Source organism: Sus scrofa, chromosome 1, assembly GCF_000003025.6.
Source record: "Sus scrofa isolate TJ Tabasco breed Duroc chromosome 1, Sscrofa11.1, whole genome shotgun sequence".
Taxonomy (NCBI): Eukaryota; Metazoa; Chordata; class Mammalia; order Artiodactyla; family Suidae; genus Sus; species Sus scrofa.
The window spans coordinates 168,783,900-168,806,407 of NC_010443.5; the positions used below are offsets into that span (position 1 = coordinate 168,783,900).

Sequence of the window (22,508 nt, forward strand, 5' to 3'; positions counted from 1 at the left end):
AGCCCAGCAGGACCCATCTAAATGGCAGACATATAGAACCCTAGGAAGAAATCAGAGAGTCTTTTGGACGCTTGCTTTGGCAAACCCCTACCTATAAAGTGGTGGCGGCACTCAGACGGTATAGATTTTTCTCTATGCCTGGCACAGTCCTGCACCTGGCACCTATCTTCATCACTCAGAACTTGACTGTGAGATTTGCTAGAACCTTCTGTACCAGAAAAGATTCAGTGGAGTCAAGGTGTGATCATTGGGCTGCCAACTACTTGTTCCTTATGTCCCCAAGTGAATTTATATGCCTCAGGTTCACCTTGAGCCTCCCAGGATCAGAAGCAGTATCTATGACTTGGAGGAATATTCCTTTTGGCGTGTCTTACCCCAAGTTCTTCTGTTTTCCCGACAGAGACTTCTAAGATGCACTTAGAAAACACATTAGATGGAAAGTGTTGGGAGTCATAGCAGCACTTGGCATTTCTTGGTGGCTGGTGTTTCCTCTCTCTCTCTCTCTCTCATTCTTTTCCTCTTTACCTCATTCTCTCCTTCCATTCTTTTATTCACTTGCTATTTATTAGCCTGGAGTTTGGGCCAAGACTGTGCTGGTTGGTCCACTTGCTGCAAAGATGTCTCAGAAACCGTTTCCCCAAGAAGCCTACTGCGGAGCAAGGGAATTTATCGAAGTGTCCTTATGTCTTCAAAAGTTGTGCTGTGACTGAATGCCTCACGTGTTTCCAGAGGCTGTGAGAGTTGAGAACCTGGAAATAAGCAATAAAAGCCAATATGCAATTAGAATGGGTGTCCTTAAGTCCATGCTCTAAAATGGAAACATTTACTCCTCGACAGCCAGGCAGGCCTTTTCCCTGAGTCTGTTTGGTGTTAGTTTGGCTGCAGCTTGGTTGTCTAAAGGTTTCCAAGGCAAGGCTGACCCAAAGGAAGCTGAGTTAAGGGCACAGGCTCATTCATAGCCTGGTAAGTGATGCTTGACAGAGGGAGGAGCCGGCAAAGGGCCAACTGGATTTGGAAAGCCCCAGGCTTCTCCGCTCTCAGCCTGCTCTGCTCCGGGGCTGCCACCTAATGCTGTATGAATTGATTGATACTCACCCTGGTGACTCTGAGCCATTTCCGCAAGGTTACTTAAGCTTAGCATACTCTGTAGAAGTGAGCAGGGCAAAGCAATAGAATGCATTTTTTAAAAAAAGTTTGGGATTTCTATGGTTCACTTCAATTATTTTGCAATTTAGAATGTTCTCTAGTGAGGCTGAATACATGAAGTTTTATTGTATCCACTTATTTTCTGATTATTTTTGCAAGCCATTGACAGAAGGTCAAACAGATGTGTGAAGTCACAGCCTCATACAGACTGGGGAAGAAAATTGATGTAATAAAATGGCAAAGGCTTGATTTCAAGTTGTGTTGTGTCCTAGAAGGGCCCAGAGCACGGTGACTAAGGGTCCAGGCCTAGAGTCTAACTGTTGGCGTTGAAAACAGGCTTTGCCACCTATGAGGTGTGTTACTCCCTTCAGTAAATGACTTAGCTTCTCTGGGCCTCAGTTTCCTCACCTGCAAAATGGGTATAATCAAAGTGTCTGATAGGATGGTTTTGGAGGTTAAATGAAATAATTCTTGTAAAGCATTAAGATCAGTGAAGAACGCCTTCTGGCTAATGTTATTTGTAAGCCATCTCCCGCGCTTGCTGGTTTTACTGTTTAACTGCCGTCAGAGGAAGACAGACAGAGAGTTGAGCTGAACACGGCAAAATGCATGCTTAGCAAAAATTTTTGATCTCCAGAGTGCAGTAGATGGAGATTTCACTTCAATGCTAAGATTTTGGCTCTCTTTTGCAAAGGTCGGTATGATTTTATTCGTGATCAGGTTGCTCCCCAAATATCTCTTGGGCTATATTAACAGAAGAGGAAAAATGTACAGTTTTTGTTTTGTTTTGTTTTGTTTTGCTTTTTTTCTTGCTTTGCAACTTGATATGCTCAAGTGGCGTTGAGTTCATTGAGGTAATCTGAGGTACACAGTGGCGGTGACATGACCCACTGTCACTGGAGGATGGTTGGGGATGTGTTGGGGTGTGGGGGTGGGATAGGGGTTGGTCCAGGCAAATACAGAAGCACAGAGCCCCAGGTCCATGATGTCAGTCTTGTACCAAATTTCAATGAGCATTATTTTCTACAGGAAGTGAAATGATGGAGTGTTTAAAATCCAGAACAGAGCTGGGTAAATGGCATTGCTTTTTTTTTTTTTTTTTCCCTGATTGGTGTGAACTGTGGGGTTGTTTCTCCCACAAGGTGAATTGGAAAGTCTTACTCGGAATGTGGCTCTTCCCACCGCTTGGAGGGGAGTGTGGGATTTGTTTGCCAACGGCCCTGGTAGCCTTCAATCTGTCAAAATGCTGCAAGCCGGGAGCAGTTTGCCAAAGCAAACTATCAAAGTGAAATAACACACGAGTTGCGCACACACAGACACACACATGCTCTCCCTCGTTCCCCAAACATTCATTTTGAATTGGGTCAGGAGGAACTAGACTTGGGGTTAGGTTGTCGGTGTTTTGAAGAGGTGTGGGCACAGCTACGGACAACCAATTAGATAGGTATGTGCGAGCAGGGTGCGGTATCTAACACGGAGCCTACAAAGTAGGGGCGGGGAACTCTCAGCCCTTGGCTGAGTTTCATCTGGCCCCGGGGGTTATATATTGCTCTGGCTGCTGTTATTGCAGCCCAAAGAGTAATTTCCCCTCCGGGGGAATTTATTCTATTCCATTCAGAACAGAGCCCATTTAATACAAAGATTTTATTCCAGTATGAATTTTATCGGGCACCCCTTATGCATTTTAGCCTCACTAGGGCCCAGCTTGATGAGGAGAAGAAGCATTTGGACATGTAAATAGAACCCGTGTTGCATTTTTGCAACAGGAAGACCCAACAAACGTTTTGCTGCCAGACCTTAGTATAAATCCGATGAGAACGAACTTGGGGGAAGTTGCTCAGAGACTCAAAAGCATACCGATTTTTATAAATCCCTCATAAAAGAGCTTTTAAAAGCTCCCAAAGTGACTCTGGGAGCTTTTAAAATACGTTAATTTACACTCTTTCCACTCAGCTTGAAATTTGACAGGTCACAGGATGATGAAACATCATTCATTAATTCAATGAGTTAAGCTCTTCCTGTGTAGCAGACCTGCTGCCAGGTGCTGGGAGATAAAGTGGTGACTAAACAAACCCCCTGATATCCTGGAGCTCAGATCCTAGTGAGCAGAGAGGGACTGTGCGTGGATAAAGATGTGGTATGTGAGACGGTAAGTGCTGGGGAAAAAGAGAAATAGGCTGACCTGGGGGAGGGAGTCCTGTTTCACATAGGATCAGGGAAGCCCTTATGGAGAAGGGACAGCTCTGGGCTGACACCTGAAAGAGCGGCAGGAATGAGCTCTAAAGCTGACCCAGCAACCTGGAATGCAGTTCCTCTGAGACATGGGAAAACCTGGAATTTTCCCTTCTCCCGTCTTTCACTCCCTCTCCCTGATGGGTTCGGGTAGCTCAGCCTGGGATGAGCGGTTTGGCAGAACGGCTCCTGATTGCATTACAAATATGTGGCTTAGGTGTGTGCCAAGAACTTTGAGGGGCTGAGGTGTAACACATTTCTGGAGCTGCTGTTTGTTTTTTTAACAAAACCACACCAATCTGGTTTTCTTTTTAAATGAGTAAACAGTGCCAGAATGTGTTACAAATGACTCAGATTTGTAGGCACGGCTCCATGATGTGCTTTCGTGCACATGAACTCATGTGAAATAAGCAAGGCAGGTTCCTTTGTTCCCATTTTACAGACGAAGAAACTGAGGCTAAGTGGTGCGTTGCCCATGGTCATATAACCAAGGAGCAGAAATTCCCAAACTGGGATGCACATGTTCCTTGGTTTTGAGGAAACACTGAATTGGGCAAAGCTACAACTAGAAGTAACTGTTCTTTTCCGAGCCCAGCGTTCACTCCACTGCTTTGGATGCCATGCCCTGTCCCTCGCTGGAAAACACTGAAGCAGTTTTCTGGTCCATTGCAGGTTTAACGAGCAGGCTCACTTACACTATTAAAAGTCCCAAAAAGATGTCTGTCTGTGTGGGAGGGGATCGCTTGAATGGTTGAATGCCTATCCTTCTACAAGTTCACGTTTTAGTTTTCCTTTAATAGTTTTTGGATGAATCTGAGACATCAGTAACTTCACCATCTAGACCTGCACCCTTCGCCCCTTGTGTGCTGAACAGCACAGATCTACGAGCCTGTGTCTTGGATGGTACAGAGCAAAAACATTTCCACTATCATAGAAAAGTCTCTTGGACAGCACTGGCCTAGAGCCTCAGCAAGTTATAAATCAACTCTTTGATTCTTTTCACCACTAATTTTATATTATATTTTTCTGAATAGATTCCTTGCTTGGAAGGATCTTGTGTATGGAAATACTACCTTAAAAGAAAGTCAAGTCAGATATAAAAACCTCAGTCTCTCATCCAATTTAAAGCTTCTTTCCTTCCTCTGTGCTGAGCCGAGTCTGGCCTCAGACCCCTGTGGTGGGAAGAGAGGGCGCAGATGGTTCCTTTACACTCCCAGTCCCCCTACCCCACCACCTCCCGTGCTCCTCCCTCTGGTCCTCCTGAGTTCCTCCAGGTTCTAGCAGAGGAGGGGAGAGGAAACCAGGCAAAGAGGATCTCAATAAACTTGGTGCCCACTGTCATCTGGTGTTGCTGTCCTGGCTCAGCAGGTGTCTATGTTGAGGGTTCTCCTCTCAGGGCACTTCGGTTGGTCCTCTGGAGAACCTCCTCTTCACTGGGTCTCTGGCTGCATCTCCCCTGGTGCAGACTGGGCAAGTACTGGCTGCCCCTATACCACCCTGCCCCAGCTCCTGGCCCCATGGATACCCACCACACATCAACTGTCTTTGAAGCTCACCTGACCCTGGTGAGCCATCTTCTTTGATGGGGTCTTGCCAGACAACCCAAGTCCCGCTTTCCCTGGTGCCCACCCACAGTTCATGGGAGAAGCCCAGCATCTCCTGGCTCTGCAAGCTCCGGGTATACAGGCTGCCCCCACTCCAGCCCTCTCTGGCTGCTCTGCCCTCACAGACATGCCAGCCAAGTTTTAGCCTCTGGATAAAAATCAGGTACCACTCCTTATACCCCAGACGCAAGGGATACAGATTCAGCTCTCAAATGGTTGCCCCCTTTTTAGGCTGGGAAGGAGCTCCAACTTTTCCTCCCCCGGGGGGTTAGGGGTGGGTGGAGGGCTGTGCTGAGCACTCTGGCATTCCTAGCAACCTTCTCCCATTCTCCAGCCCACACCCCACTCCTTATTCAGGCTGCAGGTGGGTGAGGGGTTATAGTACAGGGGGAGTTGAGGGGGTAGAGGGAGGCACCCGAGTTTCTGGTCCTGGATAGACAGTGAGGCCCTTCTCTTTGGAATGTGTGCATATGTAATCTCTTTGGTTCTCAGTGTTGGGGGTCTTAGTGCATCTCTGAGACAGTAACCAAAAGCATGCATGTCCCTTCCCCCGCTTCTGGATCCTTCCCAGGGTCTCTAACCAGCCCATTCACATTCATTGTGTGGCTAGGGCTGGGCTCATTTTCACACACAGTGGGGGTAAGGGTGGAGTTTCCTGTTCTCAGAGATGGCAGGAGCTTTCCTAACTCCACCTGCCTCCCAGATTCAGATTTTCCTGCCTCCCAGATTCAGGCAGGTTTTCCTCATGCCTGCGCCACACAGTGAGTCGTCCTTGGACAAGGACAAGTTTCACATCTCTCAGTTACTTCGTTGGAGGGCTCACCAAGGTTGAGAACCACTAGGTTACTTACTTGCCCTTAGGGTTAACCTCTAAAAAAGGATTCAAAAGACAACTAAGTCAGACAGACCAATGGCCTCTTTGCAGGGATGTGTAAATCCATGCCATTGATGACGTGATACCAGGGAACTTTGGGCATTTAACGAATTGACAATACTTGTTTCTCCTCTGACTCTCTAACTGTGCCAGGCATATTCACCTCTGTCGTGTTCAGTGATCCTTATAGAAGGTGACAACACTGAGGCTGAGTACCTTCGCTTCCCCGGGATCACCCGGATGGGAATGGCGGAGCTGGGACTCTAGCCTAGATGTGTTTGAATCCAAAGCTTCATGCTCTCCCAGCACACCCTGCTGTCTCGGGGCCAGCTGGCTCCTATTTCTACACCTTCTCTTTATATGATGACAAGCCCTATCAGGACTGGTGACAGTGGGGCTTAACACAGCTAATCCCACCCATGGAGAACTTATGAGACACTAATGGGCCAAGGACAAGCAGAGGAATGGCTCCAAGGAATGCCTGGGGTACGGGAGAGGAAGGTCCCTGGCCAAGCTTAGAGCCCCACTTTTACCTTGTCTGTATCACCTCCGCAAGGACCAGACATGCATGAGCACTTTCTCAGAGCCCAGCATGGTGTGTGTTCACTTGTATAGTCCTCCCGGCCAGCTTCTGTTCCTACAAGGGAAGAGACTGACGCTCAGAGGTTAATGTCTTGACCTGGAAACTTTGCCAATAAGTGGTAAAGTAGGGCTTGACTCTCTGCCACAGCCCTGCCCTCAACACTGTGCTGCCTCCCGTCCTGTGGGACCTGCTCTTTGCATCTTCCATTGGATGCTGCTGCCGGGGACATACTCACAGCCCTGCCTGTTGCTCTTTTTCCTTCTCAGTGTCCTGGGTTCCCTCGTGCTGCTTGGACTTCAGCTCGTCTGCCCACAGCCCTCTACTGAACACAGAAAGGTAAGTCATGGCCGTTCAGAGGCTTTCCTTCTCTGCCCAAAGGCCTGGGGAATCTCCAGTCATCATCTTGAGTTTTGTTCTGTTTAGAGGTGAGTCACCACTAATTCTCAGAGGAAGCAGCATTTAGAGAATGTTCACCAGTCCTCGTAGCCCTCCTAAGTCCCTGGAGCTGAAACACAAAGCTGGCGGAGTTCCCATTGTGGCTCCACAGAACTGAACCTGACTAGTATCCTTGAGGATGCGGGTTGGATCCCTGGCCTCCCTCAATGGATTAAGGATCCAGCATTGCCATGAGCTGTGGTATAGGTTGCAGACATGGTTCAGATCTGGCATTGCTGTGGCTGTGGTATAGGCTAGCGGCTAGAGCTCCACTTCGACCCCTAGCCTGGGAACTTTCATATGCCGTGGGTGAGGCCCTAAAAAGCAAAGCCCCCCCACCCCCCAAAAAAAGATGAAGCTGGTGCCCAGAGTCAGTATCTGATCTGAAAGCAGTGCTGGCTTTGCATCCTGTGTCCATTAGGGAGGGCCCGTTCCCGCCTAGGAGTGGAGGAGCACCAGCATGGACCTTTTACCCTGTCTAGGGGCACCTGAAGGTCCATGGATGCTGCCCAAGGCTGTGGCTGTAGCCAGTGGCCAGGCAGGGAGGGAGCATGGAGAGAAGGACTCAGCCCTCTTGCTCCTCCCCTCCATCCCCTTCTGCTCACTCTCTTTAATGGAACCCAAAAAAGGACAGAAGACCAAAAAAATCCCTTGATGTCATCCTCGAAGGCCAGCCTCCTGGGCAACAGGACTGGGTGGAGAAGAGTGGGCGAACAGAGCATCTGGAGGGACAAATGGACAGTATCGAGCATGCATGCTTCCCTTTAGGCTCTGTGTGTTTCATAGTAAATGAACTGTTCACTGTTGCCTAAACAAGCCCAGTGCTGCCCTGCAACAGAGCAGTTGTGTAATTAATATTTCCTTAGAAATGGATGCACGATCCTGGGAAAAACCATAATGGGAAATAGTATATAGAAAAAGAATGTATATATATGTATGGCTGAATCACTTTGCTGTACAGCAGAAATTGCTGTGATCTACTTTAATAATAAAAAAGTACTAAATGAATGATATAACCTTGAGAGTGTCCCTAAAATCCCTTTTTCCTACCTTGGGACTCCTCACATCTACAGATAAGGAAGTGCAGATGCCTCTGAGAGGAATAGTAGCTCAGCCATTTGTGTGAATGAGTTGATTGGAACCTTTCCTAGAGAGGGTTTTCCTAGGGTAAGTCCAGGAGAAAAGAGAGCCAAGAGTGTGCACACACGTTTGCCTAGATATTCACCTTCTTGGGAGAAGTTCTTGATGTTCTTGTCTGATTAGTTTCATTTCTCATAGGTCTATGGATAATGTTCTGGCTTTGTCTTTCTGAGCCAGATGGGAACCAGTACTGTCTTGTATCCCCCATTAGAATGTCAGCTCTGTGAAAATGGGATCTTACCTGTCTTGTTCGCTGTCACATTTCAAGACCCTGGAATATAGCTTTGCATATTATAGGTGCTCAATGAAATACTTGTTGAGTGACTAACTGATCGAATGAATAGAAAACCTGGCCAAGATCTAAGCATCATTGTGCTGGAATCACCTGGCAATATACACCCCTCTTACTCCACTGCATCACCCCCATTCATAATTTCAAGAGTCAGCAAGAAAAACTACGATAGGTTATGTCTTCCTAAGATTCATTTTTTAAAACCTAACCCCCAATGTGATTGTATTTGGAGGTGAGATCCTTGGGAGGTGATTCAGAAATGGAGTAGAGTCCTCATGAATGGGATCTGTGCCCTTGTTAGCATATGGGAGAGCTTGCTGCCCTGCCGTGTGAGGATACAGTAAGTCTGCATCATGGAGGCTGGCATTGCGTTGGCATCTGATCTTAGACTTGAAGCCACCCAAACTGTGAGAAGTCAGTTTCTGTTGTTTATAAGCCACTCAGTCTATGTTACTTTGTTTTACCAGCCCAAACTGCCTAAGACAAAAACTGGCACTGAGAAGTGGAGGTGCTGCTATAATAAATAGCCGTAATGTGGAAGTGGCTTTGGAACTGGGTAGTGGGTAGAGGCTGGAGGAGTTTTGAGGTGCACACTAGGAAAAGCCTACATTGCCATAAATGGACTTTGAAAGGCGATTCTGGTGAGAGGTCAGAATGAGAAGAGGAGAGATGTAGAGAAAGCCTCCATCTTTCTAGAGAATACCTAAGTCATCTGAAGCAGAATGTTGATAGAAATATGGAGTTAAAGGCCATTCTGATGGGTCTCAGATGGAAATGAGGAGCATGTTTTTGGAAACTGGAGGAAAGGCCATGCTTCTTAAAAAGTGGTAGAGAACTTGACTCATTTGTGTTTTGGTGTTTTGAGGCAGGTAGAATGTGCCAGCGATGAAATTAGATGTTTAGCAAAAGCAATCTCTAAGCAGAATGTTGAAGGAGGGGCCTGATTTCTCTAGACCACTCAAATGCAAGAAGAGAAATGACTTAGAGATAGAATTGTTCACTGGAAAGGAAGCAGAACATAGAAAATCTTCAGCCTATTCATATTGAAAAGAATGGAAAGCCTGTCCAGGAAAGAACTCCAAGGGTGTGGTCAAGAGACCATCTGATAAGGTGATGAGTCAGCCAGCTTGACAGAAACCAGGAGCTATTTATTGTCCAAGACAATGGAAGAATGCAAAGGGGATGCTGGCTGTGCCTTCCAGACCTGGCTCACCTTGACACCACCTCATTTGGCAGTCTTCACTCCCGACACATGCTGAGCTCCTTGGCTGCCCCAGGAGCTGCTCCAATTGAGATGTGGGCCATGCCCAGCAGGACCTTGGGGGCATGGCTGCCTCCACCCAAATTTCAAGGGACAAGGCTGAGCCCAGGTTCCAGGACCCCAGCCCTGGAGAACCACATTGGGGCAGGGCAATCTGGAGCTTTGTGGCCCCAACCCCTGCCTTGCAAAGCTGCAGGCAGGACCATGGGCCCAGTGGGCCTGGAAGGCAGAGCACTGAGCCAAAGAGGATGATTCTTAATCTTTAGGGAATTTTCCCAGTTGGGTTTTGGACTTTCTTCTTCCCTCTTTCTCCCATTTGGAATGGGAGTGTCTGTCCTGTGCCTGTCTTTCTCTTGTATCTTAGAAGCACATAGCATGTTTGATTTCACATATTCATAGCCAGAGAGCAGTTTGCTTCAGGATGAATCATACCTGGAATCTCACCTATATCTGATTCAGATGATGTTTAGATGAGACTTTGGACCTAGACTTTAATATTGATGCTGGAACCAGTTAAGACTTAACAAGGCTCTCGGGGACAGAACGAATGTATTTTACATGCAAGAAGGTTGTGGATTTGGGGGTGCCGAGGTGGCATGCTATAGACTGTGTCCCCCCAGATTCAAATGTTGTAGCTTAATCCCCAATGTGATGGTATTTGGAGGCAGGGCCTTTGGGAGGTGATTAGTTCGTGAGGGGCTAAATGCCCTTATGAAAGGGTCCCAGAGGGATCTCTTGCCTCTTCTGCTGTGTGAGGACATAGAGAGAAGATTGCTGCTGATGAACCAGGAAACAGGTTCTCCCCAGACACCAGATCCACCAGTTCCTTAATAATGCACATCTCAGACTTCAGGACTGATAGTTGAATCTATCTACCACTTGATCTTTTTTTTTGATATTATTTAAATAGGCCCTTATGCCTGGAATTATTTTATAGTCAATTCACTTCTTAATAGTTGAATCTATCTACCACTTGATCTTTTTTTGATATTATTTAAATAGGCCCTTATACCTGGAATTATTTTATAGTCAATTCACTTCATAATTTTTCAAGTTAGCCTGAACGATATATATGAAATCTGAACAAAACATTCATGAAAAGATATTGCCTCTGTATTCCTTAAAGAAAATATTTGTTCTGAGAAATTTTAAAAATTGATTTATGAATTACTTTAGAATATTCAGGTTTAAAATTGAGCAGAAAGTTCCATATCTTGGTGTATGATACCTCCTTGTCAAAGTATTGTTAAGAACTTTTCAGTAGAAAGGCGGATAGATTGAAAAAATTTTTTCCAGAAGTTCCCTGGTGGCCTAGGTATTAAAGATCCAACATTGTCACTGCTGTGGCTCTGGTTCAATCCCAGGCCTGGGAACTTTTGTATGCTGTGGGTGTGGCCAAAAAAATTTTTTTTTAGAATCATTTACAGATCCCTTTACTTGGAAAACATACATTTTAGGGCAGTTCTCAAATACAATCATGTGCATTTTAACTGCCAGGGTCATTGTCACTTGCCCTAGAGAAGAAAGTTTTCACTGTTTTGTGATCAGTTTCTTTTTGATGTTTCATTGGAGCTCTGTGGAGCTGTGGCTGTCCTCCTGCCTGGCTCTATCTTCAAAATCCTGGAGCAGAAGCAGTACTGGCAATAGTGGCATCTGTTCATTTCTGCAACATAAGATGTAAGGAGATACTTATTAAAACAGGGGTTGGAAATTTTTTTCTATAAAGGACCAGTTGTGAATATTTTTAGCTTTCTAGGCTGCAAAGTTTCTGTCATAACTCGTCAACTGTGCTTTTATAGCACCAAGTTAGCTGTAGATAATATGTAAATAAATGTACGGGCTGTCGTCCAATAAAACTTTATTTACAAAAACACGTGGTCAGCTGGATTTGGCCCATGGCCCACAATTTGCCAGCTGCTGCTCTAAGGTCAGAATAGAATGGAGTTAACTGCAGTCATGGTGTATGTTTTGGAATTTGAAGTTGGAAATTATCTCCTCCTAGGGTGTTAAGGAGCACAAAGGATTTGAGGAAAAAAGTATATTTTTTTCATTAAAATGTAAGACTTATGATAGCTATCAAATTGTTTTCCTTACTTGGATAAATCATAATTGAATTCCTGCTGACTGACTGTTTTGTGGCAACATCCACTCCCAAGCTGTAGCAGAGAGCAGCAGCAAGAATTAGAAAACCTTTTATGGTAAATTCTTAAGGGACAGCACTACTAATTTGTGCATACTGCAGTTTAGTATGCATATGAAAACTGCCTTCTGAAAGACATCTCTTTTTCTTTCTCATTACTATAGCTTTTCCAACTTTAGCATATGGAAGCGTTTCTACAGTGTAAGTTATTCTGAGGAAAAGACATAATTTGTAAATGCTGTCAAGTAAACTATGCATTTCTAAACGCTGCTTGGGTGACCCGATATGTTTCTTTAAAAACTGTCCCATGATAGTGCAGGAAAAGAGGAATCTGGTGCAGAGTGTAGGTAGCTCTTTTGAGATATTTCTCTCCAGAAGTCTTCCTCTTGCTCCTACAACACGAATGGCATCACAAAGGATTGTTCACCCTCTGTTCTTGGTAGTTATTTAATGACACTTGGCAAATGATTATATTTTTAAAACTCTCTGTGACTTCATTTGCAGATAAGGTAAGACGGAGAGTGGAAAAACCTTGACCAAGACTTTAATAAAAACCATACGTTATTAGTAAGGGAAAATATGTAGATTGTAGGAAGGTTTTAAGTTAATGAAACTGTTCTGTCTGCCCAACAGACATTCACTGAGCAAGTTGCTTTATAAATTACAATATGGTCAGCATAATCTATTTAGGAAAGAATCATGAAACATCATATATTATTTCTAAAAGTGGGAAAACATACATATACTTTTTTTTTTTTTTTTTTTTTTTTTTTTTTTTTTTTTTTTTTTTTTTTTTTTTTATATTAAATTTTATTTTATTTTCCCACTGTACAGCAAGGGGGTCAGGTTATCCTTACATGTATACATTACAATTACAGTTTTTCCCCCCACCATTTCTTCTGTTGCAACATGAGTATCTAGACATAGTTCTCAATGCTATTCAGCGGGATCTCCTTGTAAATCTATTCTACGTTGTGACTGATAAGCCCAAGCTCCCGATCCCTCCCACTCCCTCCCCCTCCCATCAGGCAACCACAAGTCTCTTCTCCAAGTCCATGATTGATTTTCTTTTCTGAGGAGATGTTCATTTGTGCTGGATATTAGATTCCAGTTATAAGTGATGTCATATGGTATTTGTCTTTGTCTTTCTGGCTCATTTCACTCAGTATGAGATTCTCTAGTTCCATCCATGTTGCTGCAAATGGCATGATGTCATCCTTTTTAATGGCTGAGTAGTATTCCATCGTGTATATATACCACATCTTCCGAATCCAATCCTCTGTCGATGGACATTTGGATTGTTTCCATGTCCTGGCTATTGTGAATAGTGCTGCAATGAACATGCGGGTGCATGTGTCTCTTTTAAGTAGAGCTTTGTCCGGATAGATGCCCAAGAGTGGGATTGCAGGGTCATATGGAAGTTCTATGTATAGATTTCTAAGGTATCTCCAAACTGTTCTCCATAGTGGCTGTACCAGTTTACATTCCCACCAACAGTGCAGGAGGGTTCCCTTTTCTCCACAGCCCCTCCAGCACTTGTTATTTGTGGATTTATTAATGATGGCCATTCTGACTGGTGTGAGGTGGTATCTCAAGGTAGTTTTGATTTGCATTTCTCTTATAATCAGCGATGTTGAGCATTTTTTCATGTGTTTGTTGGCCATCTGTATATCTTCTTTGGAGAAATGTCTATTCAGGTCTTTTGCCCATTTTTCCATTGATTGATTGGTTTTTTTGCTGTTGAGTTGTATAAGTTGCTTGTATATTCTAGAGATTAAGCCCTTGTCAGTTGCATCATTTGAAACTATTTTCTCCCATTCTGTAAGTTGTCTTTTTGTTTTCTTTTGGGTTTCCTTTGCTGTGCAAAAGCTTTTCAGTTTGATGAGGTCCCATGGGTTTATTTTTGCTCTAGTTTCTATTGCTTTGGGAGACTGACCTGAGAAAATATTCATGATGTTGATGTCAGAGAGTGTTTTGCCTATGTTTTCTTCTAGGAGTTTGATGGTGTCCTGTCGTATATTTAAGTCTTTCAGCCATTTGGAGTTTATTTTTGTGCATGGTGTGAGGGTGTGTTCTAGTTTCATTGCTTTGCATACAGCTGTCCAGGTTTCCCAGCAATGCTTGCTGAATAGACTTTCCTTTTCCCATTTTATGTTCTTGCCTCCCTTGTCAAAGATTAATTGACCATAGGTGTCAGGGTTAATTTCCAGATTCTCTATTCTGTTCCATTGGTCTGTCTGTCTGTTTTGGTACCAGTACCACACTGTTTTGATGACTGTGGCTTTGTAGTATTTCTTGAAGTCTGGGAGAGTTATGCCTCCTGCTTGGTTTTTGTTTCTCAGGATTGCTTTGGCGATTCTGGGTCTTTTGTTGTTCCATATAAATGTTTGGATTGTTTGTTCTAGTTCTGTGAAAAATGTCATGGGTAATTTGATAGGGATTGCATTGAATCTGTAGATTGCTTTGGGTAGGATGGCCATTTTCACAATATTGATTTTTCCAATCCAGGAACATGGAATATCTTTCCATTTTTTTACATCTTCTTTGATTTCTTTGATTAAGGTTTTATAGTTCTCGGCATATAGGTCCTTTACCTCTTTGGTTAGGTGTATTCCGAGGTATTTGATTTTGTGAGGTACAATTTTAAAAGGTATCGTATTTTTGTATTCCTTTTCTAATGCTTCATTGCTGGTATACAGAAATGCAACTGACTTCTGAATGTTAATCTTATATCCTGCCACTTTGCTGAATTTATTAATCAGTTCAAGGAGTTTTGGGGTTGAGTCCTTAGGGTTTTCTAGGTATAGAATCATGTCATCTGCATACAGTGACAGTTTGATCTCTTCTCTTCCTATATGGATGCCTTTGATTTCTTTTGTTTGTCTAATTGCTGTGGCTAAGACTTCCAAAACTATGTTGAAGAGCAGTGGTGAGAGTGGGCATCCCTGTCTTGTTCCAGATTTGAGTGAGAAGGCTTTCAGTTTTTCCCCATTGAGGATTATATTTGCTGTGGGTTTATCATAAATGGCTTTGATTATATTCAGGAATGTTCCCTCTATACCCACTTTGGCGAGGGTCTTGATCATGAATGGATGTTGAACTTTGTCAAATGCTTTTTCTGCATCTATTGAGATGATCATATGATTTTTGACTTTTTTTTTGTTAATGTGGTGTATGATGTTGATTGATTTGCGTATGTTGAACCATCCTTGTGAACCTGGGATGAACCCAACCTGGTCATGGTGTATAATTTTTTTGATATGTTGTTGGATTCGGTTGGCTAAGATTTTGTTGAGAAGTTTTGCATCTATATTCATCAATGATATTGGGCGATAGTTTTCTTTTTTGGTGGTATCTCTGCCTGGTTTTGGAATGAGGGTGATGGTGGCCTCATAGAATGTCTTTGGGAGTATTCCTTCTTCTTCAACATTTTGAAAGAGTTTAAGGAGGATGGGCACCAATTCCTCTTTATATGTTTGATAGAATTCACCTGTGAAGCCATCTGGTCCTGGGCTTTTATTTGTAGGGAGTGATTTTATGACCTCTTCAATTTCATTTCTAGTGATTGGTCTGTTCAGTTGGTCTGTTTCTGCTTGATTCAGTTTTGGCAGGCTGTAAGATTCTAGAAAATTGTCCATTTCTTCCAGATTGTCAAACTTATTGCCATATAGTTGTTCATAGTATTCTCTTATGGTTTTTTGTATTTCTGCTGTATCCGTTGTGATTTCTCCTTTTTCATTTATAATTTTGGTGATTTGGGTTCTTTCTCTCCTCTTTTTAGTGAGTCTGGCCAGGGGTTTATCAATTTTGTTCACCTTTTCAAAGAACCAGCTCTTGGTTTTATTAATTTTCTCTATTGTTTTTTGAGTCTCTATTTTATTGATTTCTTCTTTGATCTTTACAATTTCCTTCCTTCTGCTGACTTTAGGACTTCTTTGTTCTTCTTTTTCTAATTCATTTAGGTGGAGGGTTAAGTTGTCAATTTGGGATCTTTCTTCTTTTTTGAGAAAGGCCTGGATTGCTATAAATTTCCCTCTGAGCACTGCTTTCGCAGCATCCCATAGATTTTGAGAGGTTATGTCTTCATTATCATTTGTTTCAAGATAGTTTTTAATTTCCTTCTTGATTTCCTCATTGACCCATTGGTTTTTTAGTAGCATGTTGTTTAGTCTCCATGGAGTAGGTTTTTTCTCTTTCCTTTTCCCATGGTTGATTTCTAATTTCATGGCATTGTGGTCAGAGAAGATACTTGAGATAATTTCTATGCTCCTAAATTTATTGAGATTCGCTTTATGTCCCAATATGTGGTCGATTCTTGAGAATGTTCCATGAGCATTTGAGAAGAATGTGTATTCTGATTTTTTTGGATGTAGTGTCCTGAAGATATCAATTAAGTCTAACTTTTCTATTGTTTCCTTTAGGATCTCTGTTGCTTTATTGGTTTTCTGTCTAGAGGATCTGTCCATTGATGTGAGGGGGGTATTTAGGTCTCCTACTATGATTGTATTCTCATCAATATCTCCCTTTATGTCTGTTAATATTTGTTGTATGTATCTGGGTGCTCCTATGTTTGGGGCATATATGTTGATGATAGTAACATCCTCTCCTTGGATGGATCCCTTAATCATTAAATAGTGTCCTTCTTTGTCTTTCTTTATGTCTTTTGTTTTAAAGTCTATTTTGTCTGATATGAGCGTTGCAACTCCTGCTTTTCTGTCATGTCTATTGGCATGAAATACTTTTCCCCAGCCTTTCACTTTCAATCTATATGTATCTTTTGTCCTAAGGTGAGTTTCTTGTAGGCAGCATATTGAAGGTTTTTGCCGTTTTATCCACTCAGCCATTCTGTGTCTTTTGATTGGGGCATTCAGTCCATTGACATTTAAGGTGATAATTGATAGATGATTATTTATTGCCATTTGATCCTCGTGTTCCAGTTGATTCTATGGTTCTCCATTCTTCTTTTTTTTTTTTTTTTTTTGGTTGGATGGTCTCCTGTTATTATCTGCTTGAGTGTATTTTTTTTTTTCATTTTTTGCAAATGCAATATTTGGTTTTGGCTTGTGGTTGCCCTGTTTTTTAAGTATGCTAACCCCTTCCCATAATTGTGTGTTTTAGCCTGATGGTCCTGTAAGTTCAAACACTTCATTATTATATTAAAATTAAGAAGAGAGACATACATACAAACAAAAAGGATTATTTACCTCCTAACATCCCTTGCCCACATTTTATGGTTTTGATGACTCTTTTATTTTTTTCTTTTTAATTTTATTTTGTTTGAAGCATGTTCATGATTAAATCTGTATGCTGGCTTATTTGAGTGACTGCTCTCTGATTGTATCTTCCTCAGTCCTAGTTCTTCCTCTTCTTCTTCTTCTTCTTTTTTTTTTTTTTTTTCTTTTCTTTTTTCTTCCCTTTCCTTCCTTTCTTTTTGGTTTAGAGAAGCCCTTTCAATATTTCCTTTAACCTGGGTTTTGTGTTGCTGTATTCTTTAAGTTTTTGTTTGTTGGGAAAAATTTTTATTTCCCCTTCTATTTTAAATGATATTCTTGCTGGATAAAGTATTCTAGGTTGCATATTTTTTCCTTTGAGCACTTTAAATATCTCTTGCCATTCCCTCCTGGCCTGTAGTGTTTCTGTAGAGAAATCAGCTGATATTCTTATGGGGGTTCCCTTGTAGGTAACATTCTGTTTTTCTCTTGCTGCCTTTAGGATCCTCTCTTTATCACTAACTTTTGCCATTTTTATTATGATGTGTCTTGGTGTGGGTCTGTTTGGGTTCAGTTTGTTTGGGGCCCTCTGTGCTTCTTGTATCTTGAATCCAGTATCCTTTAGATTTGGGAAGTTTCCAGCGATAATTTCTTCAAATATATTTTCCATTCCTTTATCTTTTTCTACTCCTTCTGGAATTCCTATTATGCGTAGATTGGCCCGTTTTATATTATCCCATAGGTCTCTTATATTGCTTTCCAGTTTTTTGATTCGGTTTTCTGTCTGTTGACCAGATTGAGTGATTTCCATTATTCTATCTTCCATATCACTGATTCGTTCTTCTGCATTATTCATTCTGGTTTTTACTGCCCCTAGTTCAGTTTGCATCTCTGCAAATGAATGTTCTAGTTTTTCTTGGCTCCTCCTTATATTTTCTAGCTCCTTTCTGAGGGTATCTGCATTGCTGTTCATATCTTCTCTTAATTCCTTCAGTATTTTCACTATTTCTCTTTTGAACTCCAGGTCTGTCAGACTGCAGAGATCAGTTTCATTGTTGACTGTTTTAGGTGAGTTCTCCTGTTGGTTTGACTGGGGGTGGTTTCTCAGCTTCTTCATCTTGCTTGTTGTCTTCTTTCTCCTGAGGGAGTTGTACTCTCTGTTATCGGGTAGTGTTTGCCTTGTCACTGCCCTGGAATATTTCCTGAGGGCTGTCGTTGTTGGTCAATCTTTTTTTGAGGCAGTGTGGCTTTTCTGGAGTGTTGATGGGACTAACAGTGTTTCTTTGAAGCAAAGGAGGACTTCCTGAGGGCAGACAGGACTGGGAGGTCCACCCCACGATGGTAGCAGATTTCACTTGGTTCTCAGCACCCCCTGGGGTCTTGGGCGGGTAGCAGGGCCCTTGGAGACTCAAGAGGTTCCTCCCCAGGGCAGCCCGACTCAGAAAGACCGTCTGAGATCTTTTCCCGATTCCGCCAGGCTTGTTGCAGCTTTTCTGGGCTGCAGGGGGTCCTGCCTGGAGCTGGCAGTCCTATGCAGCTGGTCCACTAGGTCTCAGCACCCCTTGGGGTCTTGGGCGGGTAGCAGGGCCTTTGGAGACTCAAGAGGCTCCTCCCCAGAACAGCCCGACTCAGAAAGACCGTCTGAGATCTTTTCCCAAGTCGGCCAGGCTTGTTGCAGCTTTTCTGGGCTGCAGGGGGTCCTGCCTGGAGCTGGCAGTCCTATGCAGCTGGTCCACTAGGTCTCAGCACCCCCTGGGGTCTTGGGCGGGTAGCAGGGCCTTTGGAGGCTCAAGAGGCTCCTCCCCAGGACAGCCCGACTCAGAAAGACCGTCTGAGATCTTTTCCCGATTCGGCCAGGCTTGTTGCAGCTTTTCTGGGCTGCAGGGGGTCCTGCCTGGAGCTGGCAGTCCTATGCAGCTGGTCCACTAGGTCTCAGCACCCCCTGGGGTCTTGGGCGGGTAGCAGGGCCCTTGGAGGCTCAAGAGGCTCCTCCCCAGGACAGCCCGACTCAGAAAGACCGTCTGAGATCTTTTCCCGATTCGGCCAGGCTTGTTGCAGCTTTTCTGGGCTGCAGGGGGTCCTGCCTGGAGCTGGCAGTCCTATGCAGCTGGTCCACTAGGTCTCAGCACCCCTTGGGGTCTTGGGCGGGTAGCAGGGCCCTTGGAGACTCAAGAGGCTCCTCCCCAGGACAGCCCGACTCCGAAAGACCGTCTGAGATCTTTTCCCGATTCGGCCAGGCTTGTTGCAGCTTTTCTGGGCTGCAGGGGGTCCTGCCTGGAGCTGGCAGTCCTATGCAGCTGGTCCACTAGGTCTTAGCACCCCCTAGGGTCTTGGGCGTGTAGCAAGGCCCTTGGAGACTCAAGAGGCTCCTCCCCGGGGGAGCCCGTCTTAGAAAAACCGTCAGAGAATTAGGTCGATCTATTCACGGCCTGGCTAGGCTTGTTCTAGCTTTTCTGGGCTGCAGGCCTTTTTTAGGGGGCTGGTGGTGTTTGGTGCTGCTCTGTGGAAGTGTAGCCCCTCCAAAGGGCAAGCAGGCCTGTGCAGGGAGAGCCCCTGCGGTGGTAGGCTTCAGGCAATTGTTGAGGCCAGCCCTCCTGGATGGCAGGCAGCCCCAGGTTCGGCGAGAGCGTAGGGGGTGGTGGGGGTGGGGGGAGGGAATGCACTGGGAAGCACAGCTTTCTGCTAGCTAGCGGGCCTGTAAGCTTGTTGTGGCGTGGGGGGGATTCTATGGGGACCCACCCCTTCTTCTCTCCCCTCCTCAGCACTGGCGCAGACCAGGCTCTTCTCCCAGGTTCCCTCTGAGGCGGCTTTCCACTTCCCCGCCCCTAGAGTATTGCTCCCTTCCTCTGCGACAGCTTTGTTTTCTAGTCTCCCAGGCAGTCTCTGCCCCGTCAAATGGTTTAGAGACCTCCCAAGCAGTTTCCGCTCTTCCCCGCCCCCCTAGCCCGGGGACTAATCTCTGGAGCCGAGGTCTCGGTGCCCAGCCCCCCCCCAGGCGTCCCCCGGCCCTTTCTTGGGGACTAACCTTCGGAGGCGAGGTCTCGGTGCCCAGCCCCAACCCAGGCGTCCCCGGCCCCCTCTCGGGGACCAACCTTCAGAGCTGAGGTCTCGGTGCCCAGCCCCCACCCAGGCGTCCCCCGGCCCTTTCCCGGGGACTAACCTCTGGAGCCGAGGATTCGGTGCCCAGTCCCCACCCAGGCGTCTCAATTTTTGGTGACTGTGCCCGTAGTTCAGATGGTCCGTTGGGTTCTTGATCGTTTTTCCGTACTCCAACTTACTGCTACACTCTTCTCTGCATCTGGAGATTCCTCCGGTTCGTTTGATCTTTCGCCCGGTAGGTGACTTTCCAGGGTGCGGGATCCCTTTCCCCTCCGCAGTTCCCTTTCGGGAGCGCCCGTCCCGCTCGGATTCACCTTCTCTCACTCTCCTCTTTTCTCCCGTTCTGCCCAATAATGTCACGAATTTCTTGCCGTTATTGGAGATTAGGTTCCTCTGCCAGCGATTGGTTGTTGTTCTGTGCGAGTCATTTCTTCTGTAGATGTGCTTTTTTTGTTGTGTTTGTGGGAGAGGGCGAGCGTGTCCCCCTACTCCTCCGCCATCTTGTCCTCTCACATACATATACTTTAATCACAACTGCGGAATTTAAAATTTGGCCACAAATGAACCCATAGCTCTTTTTTTTTTTTTGAGTTTACTTTTTAGTTAAAAGTGTGCATGTTTATTATAGAGAATTTAGAAAATGAAAAACTAGAAGAAGAAAATGAAAACTCACTTCTAGGGCCACCAGCCAAAGAGAAGTGCTCTTCAATCTGTTATTTATAGAAACTTTAAAACAAAAAGAACATAGACACTACAGAATGAAGTAAGGGTGAAGTATATTTGTTTTGATAACTGATTAGAAGTCACCATGTAAACAGCAGGGGACCTTGTAATGGGTTTAGAGCCTACTATTACTATGTGCAGCCATTGAATTCATTTTATATATTTATTTTTTATTAAAGTATAGTTGATTTACAGTGTTGTGCCAATATCTGCTGTACAGCAGAGTGACTCAGGTTTACATATATAAACACACACATATATATGCATTCTTTGTATATATATTATTTTTCATTGTGATCTATTCTAGGAGATTGGATATAGTGCCCTGTGCTATACACTAGGGTCTTATTATTTATCCATTCTGTGTGTAATAGTTAGTGTCTACTAACCCCAGACTCCCAGTCCATCCCACTCCTTCCCCCTCCCCGTTTGCAATCTCATGTCTTCTCTCCATGTCTGTGAATCTGTCACAGTTTTGTAGATAGGTTCATTTGTGGCCAAATTTTAAATTCCGCATATAAATGATATGTGGTGTTTGTCTTTCTCTTTTGACGTACTGCACTTAGTATGATAATCTCTAGTTGCATCCATGTTTCTGTGAATGGCATTATTTCATTCTTTTTTGTGGCTGAGTAGTATTCTATTATATGTATTACCATATCTTCTTAATCCATTCATCTGTCAATGGACATTAGGTTATTTCCATGCCTTGGCTTTGTGAATAGTGTACAACCATTGACTTCAGATTGCCTCTTGACAATGTCCTACAATTGGATATTGAACAGAAAGCCTGTAGAAGGGAAAAAAGAATTTTTAGGTAACATAGAACTTCTTGTATCATTGCTGCTGTATTCAAGAAGAAGGGAAAAATCTGTAATGTTTCCAGAAGAAAATATATGAAAATATCCTGGTTATTAGGGTAGGAAAGGATTTTCTAACATACCAAAAGTACTAACCATAAAAGAATTGGATTGTATTGAAATCAAGGACTTTTGTTTATCAAAATATACAATAAAGAGTGAAAACATAAGCCATAGACAGGGTGAAGATATTCATGATAATATATTTGACAAAAGATTCATACTCAGATTATATGAAGAAACTCTACTAATCATTAAGAAAAAGTAGAGAAGTTCAATTTTAAAATGAGTAAAAGACTTTAACCACACTTGATGTAAGAGGATATGGTAATGGCCAGTAAGCAAATGAAAAGATGCTCAATTAAAATCATTAATTAAATTAATCATTAGTCGCTAGGGAAATATAGGTTAAAATGAGACACCACCAGAATGGCTTGGAAGGAAAAACACTGACAGAAACGAGTGCTGATGAGGATGTGGAGCACCTGAAACTTTCATACATTGCTTGTAGGAGTTTAAATCATAAACCCCTTCGGAAAACTATTTGGCAGCATATCTTAAAGCTAAACATAGGCTTATTTTACAGCCTGACCATTCTATTCCTAGTTGTTTACCCAAGAGAAACGAGTGCATGTATAACAAAAACGTGCTCATAAAAATGTTCATACAAGTTTACTTATAGTAACTCAAAATTGGAAATAATCCAAAAGTTTATGAACAAGAGAATAGATAGATACATTATATTATATATATACAAGGTAACATGGACAACAATTAAAAAAGAGACTTCTGTTTCCAGCCAAGATGGAACAACTGGGATTGGATTTGGCCTCTTGTCTAGAATAAGAGCAAAAATGGTCAAGATGGAGCAACAGGGGCCAGATTTCCCCTAATTCTCTCACCTGAAAC

The 22,508-nt window shown here is 43.7% G+C and overlaps 1 protein-coding gene across 4 annotated transcripts in view; it reads left to right on the forward strand.

Moving 5' to 3' along the window:
• THSD4 (thrombospondin type 1 domain containing 4) overlaps positions 1–22,508 on the forward strand; it is a 577,157-nt gene that overhangs the window by 32,497 nt on the left and 522,152 nt on the right. For all 4 annotated transcript variants that reach the window (XM_021073924.1, XM_021073936.1, XM_021073943.1 and 1 more), the window contains one exon: positions 6,706–6,775. In XM_021073924.1, coding sequence (XP_020929583.1) covers positions 6,706–6,775 — 70 coding nt within the window. The remainder of the gene's footprint in view (positions 1–6,705; positions 6,776–22,508) is intronic.